The 13,436-nt window shown below is 40.7% G+C and overlaps 2 protein-coding genes across 4 annotated transcripts in view; both read right to left on the bottom strand.

Moving 5' to 3' along the window:
• The window catches only part of LOC105013423 (myosin-10), a 69,146-nt gene extending 63,554 nt beyond the window's left edge, over positions 1–5,592 (bottom strand). For 2 of the 3 annotated variants that reach the window (XM_034295006.1, XM_034295007.1), the window contains exons 1-2: positions 5,250–5,272; positions 3,506–3,878 (exon numbers count right to left, since the gene is read on the bottom strand). In XM_034295006.1, coding sequence (XP_034150897.1) covers positions 3,506–3,878; positions 5,250–5,257 — 381 coding nt within the window. In that variant the 5' untranslated portion in view covers positions 5,258–5,272. Of the gene's footprint in view, positions 1–3,505; positions 3,879–5,249; positions 5,273–5,384 lie in introns of those variants that run through there. The other variant, XM_010874949.5, reaches the window with a different exon arrangement.
• A 675-nt stretch (positions 5,593–6,267) lies between these two features.
• On the bottom strand, positions 6,268–11,791 carry ddx47 (DEAD (Asp-Glu-Ala-Asp) box polypeptide 47). Its single transcript, XM_010874947.4, has 11 exons — positions 11,597–11,791; positions 11,026–11,119; positions 10,763–10,951; positions 10,590–10,661; positions 10,294–10,484; positions 8,156–8,272; positions 7,892–8,038; positions 7,162–7,299; positions 6,998–7,068; positions 6,775–6,904; positions 6,268–6,676 (listed from the first exon to the last, which is right to left on the bottom strand). Exons 1-11 carry the CDS (start codon positions 11,750–11,752, stop codon positions 6,461–6,463), a joined length of 1,521 nt encoding a protein of 506 aa, XP_010873249.2. The 5' UTR covers positions 11,753–11,791; the 3' UTR covers positions 6,268–6,460.
• Positions 11,792–13,436: the final 1,645 nt, after the last annotated feature.

Raw genomic sequence — 13,436 nt, 5'->3', positions numbered from 1 at the left:
ATTCCCTTCCCCAGATACTGTATATGCCTCCTCACCGTTCAGAAATCGTTTCGAGCAACAGACATTTCCTTGGAGTTCATGGTATCGTTTCTGCTTTGATCAGCACTGTCAGCTGTGGGGGATAATTAACAGGTATCTTTCTTTCTGAAACATTTACGTTGTAGAGATGTCAACACTGGAAACCTGAATAAGTTAATAATTTCAATTTCAATTAAATTAAAAGTTAAAGACTTGACTGTATTATTTTTTATTGTTTTGTAGTCATTACTCAAACCAAAAGGTCAAAAGTACCTTAAAACCATTTATCAATATACTATGCCACACCTGCGATATAATTTACCACTATGCCTTGGCCTATCAAGTAAACTCCAGTTACTACCCATGACCCTAACAGAGACACGGTTATTGAATTCCTGTGAGTTTTTAATGTGAGTTATAAAATTCCTTATTCTGAAGTCTTGATTTGCGTAGTAGTTAGAATGCCATGGTAGCAAAATAACTTTCCTAAAAATCGCTTATTCTGAAGTCTTGATTTGCGTAGTAGTTAGAATGCCATGGTAGCAAAATAACTTTCCTAAAAATCGCTGGGAATTTCCAAATAAATCACAGAATCTAAAGAGATTTCTGGAAATCCTGGGAACTTTACCAGAATAGTGCAACCACATCTGCAAGCCACTGTTTTGTATAGGAATGTGTAATTCTTCATTAATTCCAGCGATAATTTTGACACAAAGATGGAACTTTTATGTAATTTGTACAATAATCTCTATAGCGGGTGCAAAGAAATGTACTGTTTGATTGGATTACTTTAGATAAATGTTTGTGTTTGAAGTAGCTAAAAACTAGCTAAAAGGATAATAAAACAATTAAACATATAGTAGAGCATTCTGGGAAAACTGCATTTTAAACTTTAAAATGCAAGTAAAAGCCAGAATCACATAGGAAATTGAAGTAATTAGTAACAGTTCAATAACTTTGAGTTAAACTTTAGTTAAACTAGAAATATTTGAGATGAACAATCTCTTACAATTTACAGTGAAGGATTATCCAACCAAATTGGAGTAATCGGAGCTTAATGTGTCATAGTGTAGGGGTTAAATACTTACTGATCAATGACATTTCACCTTTTCAATAATTTGACTTTCATGGGATATTTTATGTACATGAGTGACAAAACAAATCTATATGTAATCAATTTTACATTCAGTACAACAACATTTTGTTATTATTATTTATTACTATTATTTTTGTTATGACATACTTTTTCAAAAATTCTATGGTTTATTAGACAGAAAAGTGGTGAAAGATTGAGGAGAGTGACATAACACGCAATAATTCATGTAACAATTAACAACTCACGTAACAATTATCATTACGTGAGAACATACAGCCAGAGTGCTTTCAAGAAACGGGGGTAACATCAAGTTACCATCTACTGGAATATATCAACCCTGATAAAGAAGATGAATAGAAACGACTGCAGTCCCTCTGGCCTCCTCTAAACCATGTGATAACCAACCTACATTCTATTCCTGGAATGCATGTCAGTAAATGGGTCAGTATCATGAAGACACGGAGCATTTAGGACATTCAACCCCATCGAAATGGAAACCTATCTGCAGATTAGATTTTATTACACGTGTACTAAGAAATTTTCTGACTACAGAATGGAAGATACTGACAAGGTACAAACAGAATGGGGTAGCTTTGAAAGCATCCTAAATATGTATCACTATACACTTCATTGACACAGGCTTTCATCCAGTGGAATTCTGGGCCTTTGTGAGCTTATCCTCTAGATGTATAAATGGCAAAAGAGTAGGAGTGGGCCCAGGGCCCCTGCCAGTCTGCCAACCTGCACTGGGGTGCCACGCTCCAAACACTGCACTGAGAGACGAATGTGTTTGTATTTAACACCTAGGGGCTTCCATAGAGATGAGAGAGCCCCACGGGGCAGCTCAGAGATCAAATAGGGCCACCAGAAGGAATGGGGTTCTAGAAACAACTGACCCACCAGGGTTGTGGAGGAAATGTCACTGACAGAGGTCACAGGAAATGAGGAGGTAGGTAGACACAGCATCAACATTATCAGCCTGCGTGTGTTCTAACATCATGACACCTACGAGACCCAGTTTCCGCAGAGGTTTGGTACTTGGATATTTCATGCCATTATAGCTTGATGTAAGGAAACACACAAGGAGTGTGTTTGTTTTTTTAAAGGCTTTTTAATAGCCCACTGTCATTTAAAGTACTCTTCAATATGGACCACATTGAGAGTTCAATCAATCAAAGTAACTGCCAAGGGTTTCCAGTGTATAGGTGTGTGTGAAAGAGCAGGTTGTCCGTGTAGGGACAGTGTTGATGTATACCAAAACAAAACCTGAATGCGAGTCTCGACACTGCTGATAAAGCAGCTCATCCTCTAAAGATAAACTGGAAGGGGAGGGACACACATTTGTTTTACCAACAGATCGTTTGAAAAATGCTCACATGGATAAAATAATGCAACTGCTAAAGTCTTCCTTAATTGTCAGTTAAATCTTAATTGTCCTTGATGTTAGATTTGATTAGATTAGATTCAACATTATTGTCATTGCACAGAATACAGGTACAAGGACAATGAAATGTAGTACATCATCTAACCCAGAAAGTATAAATGGCAGTGCAGCTATAAAACAGCAAAAGCTAGAATGTACAGTACTATTGGATGTAGTTGAGAGTACAGTAACAGACAGTGCAAACAGTTGACAAAGGTGCAGATCTATACCTGTAATTTTAGCCTGAGTGCAAATAGAGGTGTGAGGGGCATATAGATGATTTGTTAGATGATTACATACATTTAAACAATCTTTGGCTAACTTTAGCCACCACGAGCTACAGGTTTGAGTAATCAGTGAAAGTAATCAGGGTGTGTGAGCATAAGAAGGGAAGAAAATCCCACAGGGATGCCTGGGGGCAGTAAGATAATCATTCAAATGGACCAACTTACTACTGTGTAAGTCACTCTGGATAACAGGGTACAGTATACTGAATTACAAACCAAAAGAATCTACGGACTTAACTGGAATGAGCTGGTTTGTTTTTTAGTAAACCAAAACACCATTAAGTAACAGCAAATCAAATCAGCAGATTTCAGATGATTTAGCTGAAGTCGGCTGAATGGTCCATTCAGCTGAAGTCGGCTGAATGGTTCTTTAACAAAAGAAGAACCATGGATTACAGTTGGTCTTCGCCTGCAGGATGAGCAACCATCTAACCTTGAGATTTTTTACATTTTTTTCTTGTACTACTTCTATTTAACCTGCCTGCGACGGAAACAAAATGGTAATTGCGAAATTGGACATACTCCTTAGGACAGAATGGAAAAATGGAATGACGCCGCACCAAAAGTCAGACTTAGTTACACGACTGAAATGCCACTTTACAGGTGGAACAGCACATCTGGGCAAGTCTGCTTCCTAGGTTAATGGGGACACAGTAAGGATGCAGCGATTCAACCACTCACATAGATGAGGCCGGAGTAGTAGCGATCCTTGAGGTTGTGCAGCACTGACGCCTCATTCAGACAGGTGAGCTCTGCCATGTCTTCCACCTTGCTGAACTTGGGCGGGTTCATCTTCTGGATGTCGTCCTTGTTGACCATCGCCTTCTTGCCATTCTCTGCAAGCTCCACCAGCACCTCCTCGCCTCGTTCCTCTTTTATGCTGGCTGCCTCAAAGCCGTGCCGCTCTGAGGGGATCCATACCAGTTTCTTAGCTGTCCAGTCGGCCTGCGTGGCTGGGTTATAGACCACAGCACGATCCACAAACAGGTACCGCTCAGGGTCCTCCTGCCCACTGCGATGAGCCATTTTGGGGGTACCAGAGCAATAGTGCCACCTGGGAGAGGCAGAGATAGGCAGGTATCAGTGCTTGTCTTGAAATGTAATGCACACTCAGTGATTATCTTGAGCAGAATCAAACAGGAAGCACTTGACATGATGTCAACAATTAAAGGCTTGAACAAAAATCTACAGGAGGTGCTCCTCTGAGTTCAGGGTGCTTCAATAGAATTTGCCATTAGTTAGCTCTGCAAACGCTGCAACCTGTCTTAATGATATGTAGTCTACTTTCAAAATATGCCTTAAAAGTAGCCCATTTCATTTTCCAGATAATTCAGATTTTACTGCTGGATCAGCTGACCTTTCAACAGCTCTCCACCACCATCATCAAAACACCAAATGAGAAAATATCTTTAGGAAGAATGCTGTCCCATCCCTCCAGTTGAGTTCCAGAGACTGAGAGTTAGGGTTATGCCAAGGCGCACTGAATCGTTCCTGGCGGCTCGAGTTGGCCCAATACCGTACTGACACACTTAATGTTTGTTCCTTTACTTTTTTAAGCCATCTGTACATGTGTAACGACTGCAATGGCAAGTTGCCTTTTGCAGCCTCCACATTTTCGTTTGCGAAAAACGTAGTTTTACTTGATAACGTTTGCAGAGCTGGCTGTTGGCACATACTTTTGGAATACCCTGAACTCTGAGAAGAATCCTTTACAATATTTATAAAATACAGAGTAGACCAGATCGTTATTCCACATGTAATTTTGCAGCCAAACATAGCAAGCAACGGTCGGTTTTTCAACTTTAGATTTAGGTTAATTCAAAGTCAAATTCGCCAATGCAACTGTCTTTATTTTCAATAGCCTACTGTGTCCAAACACCTCTGGAAAATCATCCTTTTAAAACCAGAGTGGTCCTGATTTTAACACCATAGGCTTATGCGAGACAGTAAATATTAGAAAAACACTACTGGGAAAATACGGCATTGCGGGTTTGGTTAACAAAAGTATACCCGTTTTGCTATTTTCACCTGCCATTATGACTACATCGTTTCAATAACCGGTATGCAAGCTAGACCGAGTCGCCCCATTCTAGCGCGTTATAAGAACGGGCGTAACTGTGCTGTGAATGGCACAGGACGCTATTCTCACATCCGTGCCATAAATGACAATGAACATAGAGAACCAGTCATTAATTTGATCAGCAGGTCCCCTATTATGAATAACTGGAAATGTCTTCATACAACCTACTGATAATGACAGAAATCTAAAATCATTGAGAGCTGGACTGGACAGGGAGTCATTTTGGTGTAACGTTAACATATTCATTTAAAATGTATTCTGTTTAATTATTCAATATACATAACACAACATATTCCATCAACATATTTTAATTCAACTTTTATCTGGATAATAGCCTATCCAGACCTGAACATAAAGTATCAACTTCAAAGCGAAGTTTCCAAGTGACCTCCATCGCCGCGCAGTGTTAGACCATCGAACCGTGAAGTGCTACTGCGTCCATGGAGAATAAACGCAGTCCTAAAAGAGCTGGTGACTTACCTGGTGCGGTGAGTAGAACCGAAGGCAAGTGTTAACACGAATAGACTGGTGTTTCTTTTTAATTATACTTTATGCAACAACAGAATTGACATTCATGCATCTATCTCGGAATTGGTATGCACCACAGACACAGCTCTACAGCGGACCCCTTGCTCCACGAACGGACCTAACCGCAGTTACTCCCGCCTACGAGGGGTTGTTCAGACAGATGACCAAATCAGCTCCCCCGAATTCAATACCTCACTGTGACGTTTTTCTTGGAGAATTTCGATAACATCCTAAGCCTAGACGTCCAGCCAATGACATATAACTGCCATTTTCATTTTATGAGGCCACGAGGTTTGTTGTTGAAGTCTCTGCATTTGCACACACACCCCAAAGGCGGTAGAAACACATGTATTATTACGCTGCTGACTTCAGTTCTCAAATTTCACCTCTTACTGGCTACATTTGCTATCTCCAGAGGAATACTTTCTGGTCCATTATTCCATGACAACGATTCCATTCGACCGAGGAAAACAAAACACTCCACTTCCTAACGCAACTTTTGTTCCATCATTCCCGATTGTTGCGTTGTGCAAGACATAGTGCTTTGTTTATTGTATTAGGAAAACTATTAGATGGTAGGAATGTTAAAATATTCTGACGCTGGTTTGACAAATGCGACACGGCACTCCCGTCGAAAGTGGTGTCTTATTTGTACTTTCATCTACGAGGGACTGTTGATTTTAATGTACATTTTTACCGCTATTACACTCAGTTACATCACTTTAATATCGCCTGCACTGCTAATACACACCTACTTTCAAAACAGGTCATATTAGGTGATCCTATCATGATTTCCTCAGCATAGTACTAAATTGTGAACATGAACAGAACTAAGTGAAAAGTCTTTCATAAGCTTTTTATTACAAATGGAAATATGGCCATTAGGAAAATCATCGGTGATAAATAACCTGTCTATGAGAAGGTGGTTTCTAGAAAGCATTTGGTATTGTTCACAGACGATTTTCATCAAGGAGACAAAATGACACAGCCTCTGATAATATATACAGTTTTGTAATTCCACTGGTCCTTTAACGTCCTCCTCTCCATGCTGCACCTCCACGGTTTTTTCCTCCTCTTCCTCCTCCTCCTCCTCGTCCTCCCCCTCCTCTTCCTCTACCACCAACACCACCACCACCACCACCAGCCCCTCCTCTAACTTTCTTTCTCACACCACTGGACTGCTCCGTGTCATCCAACTCTTCTCCTCTTGGTCTTTTCCTCTTTTCTGCATGTTCTTTCATTTCCTAAATAAAGTAGTGGAAAAAAGGTTATAATGACTGACTTTAAAGCTATTACAACAGATTACACCACTATAGAGACGTAAATCCAAATTGCGACTTACTATTCTGGCGAATCGCTGGGCCTCGCTCACTCTCTCCACCAGCATCATCACCTCCTCTTCTTGTGTAGGGAAGGCTGGCAGCTTCTTGCCGATCAGTGTTTCAATTCGCTGAAATAGCTCGACATCATACCTGAGACAGATCAATATGTAAATTAAAAGAAAAACATTGGATGAAGTAACCAGTTTGAATGAGACTGGTTGAGTGAGCACAACGGTCACTTACTGTGTCACAAATGTGATGGATTTTCCAGATCGTCCTGCTCTGGCCGTACGCCCCACTCTGTGGATGTAGTCCTAAGAGCAAACCGGTATGATAAAACAGCACTACGCATGATCATGTCGGACCCTGTCTTATGCTACAACTAGAGAGACTTAAGGAGTAAATACCTTTGAATGAGTGGGGATGTCATAGTTAATAACACAGTCAACGTGAGGAATGTCGAGGCCTCGTGACGCCACATCAGTTGCCAGCAGGACCGAGCGCGACTTGGACTTAAACTTGTTGAGCGATCCAAGACGTTTGTTCTGTCCAACAGAGAATGAAGAATGTAGCAATCATCTCATACTTTATACTGTGTTTTTAATCTACTGGAAATTAAAATCATACAAATTAATTTAATGTGAGAGCACCTAACCCAGTGGCAGGTAAAGAACCCAAAGATATACACACCAAAGTAAGTAATCTCACCAATCAAGTAAAAATACATAAAAAACCCAAAAAGGTTGCAGTCAGAAAACAGTTACACATAGCAGTTTGTTCTTCACATTCCTCTCTTCACTTCACCAAACTCACAGAACGTTTGGTAACCAAACACTGTAGATCCATGACAGACATTGGGCAATGTTCATCTCAGCAAAACCACTTGACTTTACATACTAATTAAAACCTACTCAATAGACAATTATGTTCCCAAAAAAAGCCTTGGGAATTTTCTACGAAAACTGTTTCGGGTCCAAAGCAGTAGACATTTATGAAAATAAATGCAATTTCACTTGATCTCTCCATTATACCATATGTCTTGGTGAGCCAAGGCAAATACCCTTGTGCCATTCACTAAGTCACACCTGTTGTAGTGAGTAGGTTAGTAGATCAGTGTATGTAGATATGTTTCGGTACCTGACTCATTTGCCCATGTAATGGGATGGCAGTGATGCCGAGGTTCCGGAGCAGCAGCGCCACCCGCTGGGCATTATTGCATGTGCTGCAAAAGATCATGAAGGAGTTTCCCGCCAGTTCATTCAGAATGGACACTAGATAACAGTCCTGGAGAAAGAGAGAGATACCTTACAGTCCAAATCAAACCATAACCATACACAGTTTCTGCCCTCTCCTAGGATAATTAGTGATACACTATTAGAACATCAATAAAATGTCCAGTACCTTGTACTTCGAGGGTATGAACACATAGAACTGCTGAAGTTTCTCAACGGTAGAGTACTTTGTGTTAACTGCACATTTAACGGGATCCTTGAGGGCTGCTCTCTGTAGCTTGGCGACCTTGGCAAGCATAAAGAAAAAACGTGTTAGAGGGAGGTCAGGTGTTACAGCAATTCAAGTAATTTCAGAGCCTTGCCAAACACAGTTCATCAAGGTCTGGTTGAGCAGTTCATTTCCAAAATGTGGATCGTGAGATGGGGACTGGAACAAAAGTAGCTCCCTTAGTTATTACTTTGCAGAGTATAATCCAAAACAATGACCTAATAATAAAAAGTTTAAACTTAGTGAGGAGAACAAGTATTTGATACACTGCTGATTTTGCAGGTTTTCCCACTTACAAAGCATGTAAAAGTCTGTCATTTTTATCATAGGTACTCTTCAACTGTGAATGACGGAATCAAAAAAAAAAATCCAGAAAATCACATTGTATGATTTTTAAGTGATTCATTTGCATTTTATTGCATGACATAAGTATTTGATACATCAGAAAAGCAGAACTTAATATTTGGTACAGAAACTTTCGTTTGCAATCACAGAGATCATACGTTTCCTGTAGTTCTTGAACAGGTTTGCACACACTGCAGCAGGGATTTTGGCCCACTCCTCCATACAGACCTTCTCCAGATCCTTCAGGTTTCGGGGCTGTCACTGGACAATACGGACTTTCAGCTCCCTCCAAAGATTTTTTATTGGGTTCAGGTCTGGAGACTCTGCTAGGCCACTCCAGGACCTTGAGATGCTTCTTATGGAGCCACTCCTTAGTTGCCCTGGCTGTGTGTTTCGGGTCGTTGTCATGCTGAAAGACCTAGCCACGACCCATCTTCAATGCTCTTACTGAGGGAAGGTGGTTGTTGGTCAAGATCTCACTATACATGGCCCCATCCATCCTCCCCTCAATACGGTGCAGTCGTCCTGTCCCCTTTGCAGAAAAGCATCCCCAAAGAATGATGTTTCCACCTCCATGCTTCACAGTTGGGATGGTGTACTTGGGGTTGTACTCATCCTTCTTCTTCCTCCAAACACGGCGAGTGGAATTTAGAACAAAAAGCTCTATTTTTGTCTCATCAGACCACATGACCTTCTCCCATTCCTCCTCTGGATCATCCAAATGGTCATTGGCAAACTTCAGACGGGCCTGGACATGCGCTGGCTTGAACAGGGGGACCTTGCGTGAGCTGCAGGATTTTAATCCATGACGGCGTAGTGTGTTACTAATGGTTTTCTATGAGACTGTGGTCCCAGCTCTCTTCAGGTTATTGACCAGGTCCTGCAGTGTAGTTCTGGGCTGATCCCTCACCTTCCTCATGATCATTGATGCCCCACGAGGTGAGATCTTGCATGGAGCCCCAGACCAAGGGAGACTGACCGTCATCTTGAACTTCTTCCATTTTCTATTAATTGCGCCAACAGTTGTTGCCTTCTCACCAAGCTGCTTGCCTATTGTCCTGTAGCCGATCCCAGCCTTGTGCAGGTCTACAATTTTATCCCTGATGTCCTTACACAGCTCTCTGGTCTTGGCCATTGTGGAGAACAGGAGGGCTTCTTAAAGAAAAACTAACAGGTCTATGAGAGACGGAATTCTTACTGGTTGGTGATGAAATACTTATGTCATGCAATAAAATGCAAATTAATAATAAAAAAAAATCATACAATGTGATTTTCTGGATTTTTGTTTTAGGTTCTGTCTCTCACAGTTGAAGAGTACCTATGAAAATAATTACAGACTTCTACATGCTTTGTAAGTGGGAAAACCTGCAAAATCGGCAGTGTATCAAATACTTGTCCACCCCACTGTAGCCAGGCTTCTAAACATAGCAGATCTAGTCCAGTCTGTTGTCTATTAAATGTTTATGGGCCAGGCCTACCTATCTGCTTTAGTGTCCCCCACCTCTCCCTCCCTCCCCTGGAGCAACTGACGTCTTAGATACATGCAGTATTTTCAACAAACCAAACTCACTCCTGAAAAAATACAGGCAAACTGCAAGAAATCACACCGTAATGTCCTAGTCATAAAGAATTTGCATTCACATTTTCCCAAGTAGTAAGGTCTATTTGAGATGCCTGCTGAAGGCAATTGATACCTTTTTGGTCATTGTTGCAGAGAACAGAAATGTGCGTCTGTCTCTAGGAATAACCTTCAGGATCTTGTCCACCTCAGCCTCAAAGTCCATGTTGAGGATTCGGTCTGCCTCGTCCATCACCAGGAACTTCAGCGCTCGCAGTGAGAAACCTTTGGTGTTCTCAAGGTGGTCAATCAACCGCCCAGGGGTGGCTTTTACAACACACAGATTAAATACATATTAGTTAATGTCAATAGAATTGCATTATGTGAAAAGACTACATGATGCAACTGAAAGTGGCTGGTTTATTTTCTCACCAATGACAACATGAGGTTTCTTGGCCAGGACCATGGACTGTGACATCATATCAATCCCTCCTACAATAACAGCTGAAACAAAAATAAAGATCACTGAGCATCCGTCACATACACTGGACGTACTTAAAATGTTTCTAGTCTCATGACGTCCCCTGATGGTCTTCCTAACGTACCGGTCTTGACTCCGATGCTGGAGCCCAGGGCTTCAAACTGCTCAGCGATTTGGAAAGCCAGCTCTCTGGTAGGGGTGAGTATAAGTGTGTGGAGTCTCTGTGCAGAGGCAAGGAGGGACTGCAGTATGGGCAGAGCAAATGCACCGGTCTTCCCCGAGCCAGTCTCTGCCAAACCAATCACATCCTTTCCTGAAATATGAGAGAAAAATGCATGGGTAGTGTACAGACATGACCTTACACGACCTCCCCCTCATCCAACATACCTTGCAAGGCTACAGGTATGGCCTCCACCTGGATTTTTGTAGGACTCTTCCATCCCAACTGCTCACAGGCTTCACATAGCACTTCAGTGACACCCTGTGAAGCAACCAGATGCATGCCATTGCGAAAATATTTAAAAGCGGTAGCAACAAATGTTATGGTTCAAATTGTTGTTCAAATGACATTTCCTGTCTGTGAAGAATATTACAGGTAGATGAAACCACAGCTGACATGAATCAATCACGATTGTATCTTTTACCAGTTTTGTGAAGGTTAATAATATGTATGTTTAAATGTTGATAACGGTGTAGCCTACAACCGTGGCAGTGATGTAGTAACTAGTTGGTCGGCAATGTACACTGCGACCTACGTACATCAATTTGTCAAACAACGGAACATTTACGAAGAAAACGTTTTGTTTAGCAGATTTAGTTAATAACTTACACCACCCCACATGGTAAAGTAACGTTCCCTACCTAAATGTCCTTATAACTAGTCGTAATAACTACGTAGTTAGCGAGCTAGTTCTCCTCGATGCAGGCGAGCTAAATTCAACATAAAAATAGTACTGACCAGATCCTTAAATGTCTTCACTGCCTCATCAGTTGGCTCATCGTTTTCAGGGATATTAACATCACTGCTGTCATTACGACTAGTAGAACCTTCGAGTTCTTCATCCTTTAATTCATCTGGTTTTGTATCAATAATTTGTTCCGAGTCGTCCGCCATGCTTGTTGCCAACGTGCTGTGCTCTAAAGTGCGCAAGTACGGAAGTGACATCACGATTCGTAAAGAGGTCTGTTACCATGCGTATGCAATAAAGATGAATGAAAGTACATTTTGCATTTAATTTGGAAATCAAGGTCCCAGAGTCTAGAGGAAGAGTGGAGAGGCACATAATCCAAGTTGTTTGAAGTCCAGTGTGAAGTTTCCACAGTAAGTGATGATTTGGGGTGCCATGTGTTTAATCAAGTCCAGAGGCAATGCAGCCATCTACCAGGAGATTTTAAAGCACTTCATGCTTCCATCTGCTGACAAGCTTATTGAAGATGCTGAGTTCCTTTTCCAGCAGGAATCGGCACCTGCCTACAGTGCCAAAACGACTGGTAACTGGTTTGCTGCCCATTGTATTACTGTGCTTGATTGGCCAGCCAACTCACCTGACCTGAACCAAGGGGAAAGAGGAAAATGAGATGCACCCAACAACACAGAAGAGCTGACGGCCGCTATTCAAGCAACCTGGGCTTCCATAACACTTCAGCAGTGCCACAGGCTGCAGTTATTCGTGCAGAAGGATCCCTAAACAATAATTGAGTGCATAAATGAACATACTTAGGAAAACTTTGCAAGTGTTTTGAGTTAATTAGCTGATTAGAGCTCTTCTCAGGTTGACATTTCTGTATTATAAATTCTTTATTCTAATATTTTGAAATACTGGATTTTTGATTTCCATAAGCTGTGAGCTGTTATCATCAAGATTGAAACAAAAAAGGCTTGAAATATTTCACTTTGTGTAATGAAGCTAGAAAATACAGTTGTACTAAAAAGTTTGCATACCCTTGGAGAATTGGTAATATATGTACCAATTTGTAAAGAAAACATTATAGCAGAATGGCACAATCATAAAACAAAACATGGCAACAAAGAAAAAAATGAACTGACCCCTGAATAGATATTGTTAGATTTTTTTGAATGGACCCATCTAGAAAAAAGTGTGTTCCTCAATAAAAATATATCTGATATTTTCCTGTTACAAAAGCACTGTTCTTCCCTCACTACCCAGTTACCAAAGCTCAAAACACATGTAAAAGCCCACACAAATGTGGTTTCTCTCCATTTCTTTACTCACTGATTCAACATGCACTTTTACATTCGGTATTTAAATATTACTTATGCAAATCAAAACAAACTTATAGGGGGGGAAAAAAAGAATACAGACATTGACAACAGGCTTTTGTAAAAAAATAATAATAATTTTAACCTGTGACACTTTGTGTTTCTGTAGCAAGGTCAAACATTCAAGTGTATGTGAACCTTTGATCAGGGTCATTTGGGTGATTTCTGTTATCATTAGGACTTCAAAAGGAGCCAAACAACATGATACGTGATAATAAATGGCTTCATATGATCAAAATCAATACCACAATTTCTGCAAACTTATGAGTACCACTGTATGAAGGTGCCCCTTTTTGATTTTTATTATGAAAATAAAATGAACTTTTCCACAATATTCTAATTGTATGAGATGCACCTGTATGTACTTAATTGTCATCAAGGCAAGCAAAAGTTTTGTAGGGGAGTGTACATCTGCCAATTGGTGGCAAACAACAGTTTATTATTATTATTACTATTCATGTCAAACATAGTTGATGTGCAGAGGTATAGAAAACATTACTTGAAAGACAAAAAAATA

This window comes from Esox lucius, chromosome 11 (genome assembly GCF_011004845.1).
Source record: "Esox lucius isolate fEsoLuc1 chromosome 11, fEsoLuc1.pri, whole genome shotgun sequence".
Classification (NCBI taxonomy): domain Eukaryota; kingdom Metazoa; phylum Chordata; class Actinopteri; order Esociformes; family Esocidae; genus Esox; species Esox lucius.
The sequence above is the reverse complement of the archived record's forward strand: the minus strand, read 5'-3'. Positions and strand labels throughout refer to the sequence as shown.

Coding starts and splice junctions, on each gene's coding strand:
- ddx47 (XM_010874947.4), bottom strand. CDS start 11,752: ATGGCGGACGACTCGGAACAAATTATTGATACAAAACCAGATGAATTA. Junction 8,039..8,155: donor TCATACCCTCGAAGTACAAG/GTACTGGACATT, acceptor CTCTTTCTCCAG/GACTGTTATCTAGTGTCCAT. Junction 6,677..6,774: donor CCCAGCGATTCGCCAGAATA/GTAAGTCGCAAT, acceptor TACTTTATTTAG/GAAATGAAAGAACATGCAGA.